The following is a 4394-nucleotide window of genomic DNA, read 5'->3' as shown; positions in this document are numbered from 1 at the left end:
TCGCGCATCTGTTCGCTCTCCTCCGGGTGCAGAAAATCGGTAAACTCTTCCCGCGTCAGCTGATCGTCACCGTCCCGGTCCGCGATGCTCCAGCGGCGCCGATCGCGCTTCATCATCGCGCGATACGAGAAGTGCTCATCGGCCGGATGACCGTCGCCTTCGCGCGACGCCAGCTCGTCCAGAAAGCCGTACACGTTCTGCCGGTACACGTCCCAGTGCACCTTCTCCGTGTTGTTTGGGTTGTGCGTTTTCCACTGCCGGTTGACGTCATCGTCGATGTAGCGCCGCTGCGTGTACTGAATCCACGACTTGAGCTCGGACAGATTAACGAACCCGTCTTTGTCGCCATCTATTTTATCTACGATGAGTCTGGCGGTGTGCGAAAGCGTCGAATCATTGCGACCAATTAGTGTCAAATCCATTAGATGGGCACCAGCGCGCAAAGTGTCAGTGCGCCAAGTGTGAACCGGTCACTCCCTGACTTACCCCAAGCGACGTCTGCTTTCCTCCGCCTCGAGCTGATCGAACGTTTTGGCGTCCTCCCCCAGGAACGCCTCGTGATCGTACTGCTTGTTGTGCTCGTCGTTCTGATAGTGCTGCGCGTGGCTGAGTGGATCGTGGTCCAGGACGCGCTTCTCGTCCGGCTTCGGGATGGCGGACACGGCGTAGCTGGACAGCAAGCAGATGCTCGCCGCGTAAATGAAGATCATTTTTTCTAGCCCCGCACCTTACTAGCTGAATAAAGCTCCGATCGATCGATACTATGGGATACAAACAAAACATTCATTAAATGTGGTTCTTTCAATATTTCTATTCAATTTGAGTTTCTTTCAATATTTGATTCAAATGGTGTTGGGAAGCCAGACTCGACGCAACACCTGGTAGAAACACCTGTTTTTTGAACACCCCGATTTTTCTGATGATTGGCAGCACCGCATTTGACTTTTCGTCCACAAAATAAACTACAAATCACATTTCCAATCGGTCTGAGAGCCTATTTTTGATACCGGCAAGTTCCAATTGCATTCAAAAAAGGAGTATGGTAGAACCAATCACACCTTATGCTTGAATCCGGAGCAGCGTCGTCGTCCCTATGCACGAACCGAATTGGCTGCCACGTTGCTCTAAACAAAAAGCTCCACGTCACCAACATATGCGGAACACCCTTTAAACGAACCTGCTCCTGGACACCGTGGAGTCTTTGAATGCCAAACAGACTGTTCGGGTCGCGATCGTCCGCTGTAGCAACTGCGGGGGTTGAACGTTTCGGCGGCTGGTTCAACTTTGTTCGCAGAATGCTGACAGACTCGACCGCTCTTCCGTGCAGCTCTAGGCGTGCGTGCCGCTTGGAATTCCGAGTGTAACTAAATCCGGGGCCCTTCCGGGGCAAGTAAACAAACCACCTCTCATTCGCAGACGGCACCGCGTAATGTGCTGTCCAGACGGAGTGTAGAAATAGCCCGAATGTTCTTGAACGATCGTTAAGACACATGCTGTGGCTGCAGACGCACTATGTAGCCGCGCTCTCGGCCACTCTTTCCTATCCCGAGGACAGGGAGGACCAATGCGACGTCGGTTTGCGATAAGCGTCCACGCAGACGCCGCAGATGCCCCAGACGTCGTGTCGAGGACCGTCATCATCATCGGGTCCATCGCTCGTCCTATCAGGCCGACGGAACTCGAGCGTAATTTAACATGGTTTATCTCGGATTTCAACTCCTGAAGGCAAGTTTGGGGGAGGATTCAACAATTGAAAATCGCTCAAAATTTTCAGTGTGGTTTATGGATGAAAATAAAAATTCCTACACGCTCTGTGTGTGAGTGCCGTTTTCCTGCACCATCTTGACGGCGTCACGAATCCGACAACGACCCGATCAATCTCCATAAAGGGGGAGTAAGTGTGTGCCTCTCTGCATGCGGTGTCCGCCGATGGAAAAATCATGTGCAACAAATGAAGCGCGCGGCATGTGCTCGACATAACCGATCTGCGTGGCCCCGACGATTACACAGCGTCACAGACGCATGTTCTTGTAGCGGGGCCTGTTGGTATTGGTAGGACAAAAATAGCACAATCGCCTTCTCCCACGGGATTCAACGAGCATCGAAGAAAGCGGATAGCGATCTTCATCGAAAGATTTATTGCCACGGAAACGCTCAAAAGGCAAGATTAAATTTGTTGTCAAACAAGGCTAAATCGGTGACCGAAAGCCACTATTCAGCCCGTGTCTTTTGCACTATCGGCAAAATAATAGAAATTTGAAACCATTTCGCCCCAGAGGCAGCGGTTTTTGCCCTACTCTGGCTGACACCAAGCAATCCCAAGCGGCAAACTGTTGAATACCACACGCCAAGTAGATATAAAATCCAGCTGTTGCTGTGGCATCTGACCGTTAATGGAATGTGACCATCTCAATGGGATGGGACGCCTCCACACCCACGCGGCACAAGGAAGCTAATCCAATTTGCATATCGTTTCGTTAGAGCTTACGCCATCATCCGCCATGTGGTCAAGTGCAGCAAAACGACACCAAATTGTGTAAGCATTTTAAACTACGATCGCAGCTGGCTTGGAATACTTACATCAGCAATTTTGTATGCCACATACCGGGCCGTAAGAAGACACCATACCCGGCGATCGGCATTTCGAAATGTCCCATATGATGACAACGGCACCCTACCCTACTTACCTGAATGGAAACGAAACAGCTCCAGGGCCACCAAGATCCCACCACCCAATGGATGCGGCTGGTGTAAAAATTAAGGGACGAAACTCTTTACGGTAGTCACAAAACACTCTTTCGGCAGCTTCCGGCACAGATTGGCTGCTATTTATTTGTAAACAGCTTTTGACACACGCACCGTCGAGATGTCAACGGAGGGCCCAAAAGTGTGCTTGAAAAAAGCCCCCAATCTGAGTTGTGTTTATTTCCCCCAAAACAGAAGAGAATAGAATGGTTACAAAGGGTAAATAGCTTCTAGTAACTTTTAACTGACTCACGTGCTTTACAATCAAGTTTGTTTACCTAAAAATCCCCGTTTTCCGCGTTTGTTCCGCTAAAAATGGTCAGCATCAACAGCAGCTGTCAAACGGAAGTTTGACGCGCGCAGTTTGTTTACATTCGGGTCGCGCGTGTTTGGCGCGGTGCTAAAACTATCGAAAATAATGGAAACGGAACAACCAGGAACTTCTTCGTCGTGTGTAGAACCTAAAGCAGAAAGCCAAACAAATGCCGCCACTCCCGTGTGCTTGATCGTGCTGGGGATGGCCGGTTCCGGTAAGACGACGTTCGTTAAAAAGCTGGCCCAATATCGGCACGCAAACGATTCGCTGCCGTATCTCATCAACCTCGATCCTGCGTGTCGAGAAACGCCATACCCGGTGAACATAGGTAAGCGTTGTTTCAGCTCGCAGGCTGCGCATAATGCCGTGCTGTCCTTCACTTATTTGCATTCCACTTGCAGATGTTCGCGACACTGTAAAGTATAAGGAGGTAATGAAACGGTACAATCTCGGTCCCAACGGCGGCATCGTGACGGCCCTCAATCTGTTTTCCACCAAGTTTGGCAAAGTTATAGAGCTGATTGAAAAAGCGAAAGATAAGCACCGTTACTGTGTGATCGATACGCCCGGTCAGATTGAAGTGTTCACCTGGTCCGCCTCCGGCACAATCATCACCGAGGCGCTGGCCACCGCCTTCCCGACGGTCGTTGTGTACGTTATGGACATTGTGCGCTCAACGAGTCCCACCACGTTTATGTCGAACATGCTGTACGCGTGCTCGATTCTGTACAAGGCACGGCTACCGTTTGTGATTGTGATGAACAAAATCGACGTGCAGGACTGTGACTTTGCCGTGCAATGGATGCAGGACTTTGAAGCATTCCAGGACGCGCTCGAAAACGAAACGGCGTACGTGAGCAACCTGACACGCACCATGTCACTGACGTTGGACGAGTTCTACCATAACCTCAAGTCGTGTGGCGTTTCTTCACTGACCGGTATCGGTTTCGAACGCTTCTTTCAGCTGGTGGACGAAGCGGTGAAGGAATACGAAAGGTAGACCAACGGATGTGCTTCCGAATTAACCCGTTGTGCTTCATTTTCCTGACCGTTCTTACCAATTCGATTCTAGTGACTACAAGCAGGAATACGAAAAGCTTAGGCGAGAAAAGGAAGAATCCAACAAGCGCGTGGCGGAGGAACAGTTAGCAGAAGCGGCTCGTGAAGACATGGGAGCAGAAGTACAGCTTGGCAACGAGAGCATTGTGACCACGGAGCGTAACGATCGAATCTATCTGAAACACCCAGCCAACGAGAGTTCCGATGACGACGAAGGGGAAGAAAATGATGCAGCGGCCGTTGCGCCAGGTAATTCTTGTGACTCTTAATCATT

The 4394-nt window shown here is 50.5% G+C and overlaps 2 protein-coding genes across 2 annotated transcripts; one reads left to right on the top strand and one right to left on the bottom strand.

The window, feature by feature from the left end:
* Positions 1 to 6: 6 nt before the first annotated feature.
* Positions 7 to 1317, bottom strand: LOC128276625 (calumenin-B-like; the record flags this gene model as incomplete). The annotated part of the gene is made up of 3 exons (XM_053015082.1): positions 1178 to 1317; positions 487 to 761; positions 7 to 369 (listed from the first exon to the last, which is right to left on the bottom strand). Coding segments are annotated over exons 2-3 (587 nt in total), but the record flags the coding sequence as incomplete, so codon positions are not given.
* A 1845-nt stretch (positions 1318 to 3162) lies between these two features.
* Positions 3163 to 4369, top strand: LOC128276624 (GPN-loop GTPase 1-like; the record flags this gene model as incomplete). Its single annotated transcript, XM_053015081.1, has 3 exons — positions 3163 to 3389; positions 3463 to 4057; positions 4134 to 4369. Coding segments are annotated over exons 1-3 (1057 nt in total), but the record flags the coding sequence as incomplete, so codon positions are not given.
* Positions 4370 to 4394: the final 25 nt, after the last annotated feature.

This window comes from Anopheles cruzii, unplaced genomic scaffold (genome assembly GCF_943734635.1).
Source record: "Anopheles cruzii unplaced genomic scaffold, idAnoCruzAS_RS32_06 scaffold01770_ctg1, whole genome shotgun sequence".
NCBI lineage: Eukaryota > Metazoa > Arthropoda > Insecta > Diptera > Culicidae > Anopheles > Anopheles cruzii.
The sequence above is the reverse complement of the archived record's forward strand: the minus strand, read 5'-3'. Positions and strand labels throughout refer to the sequence as shown.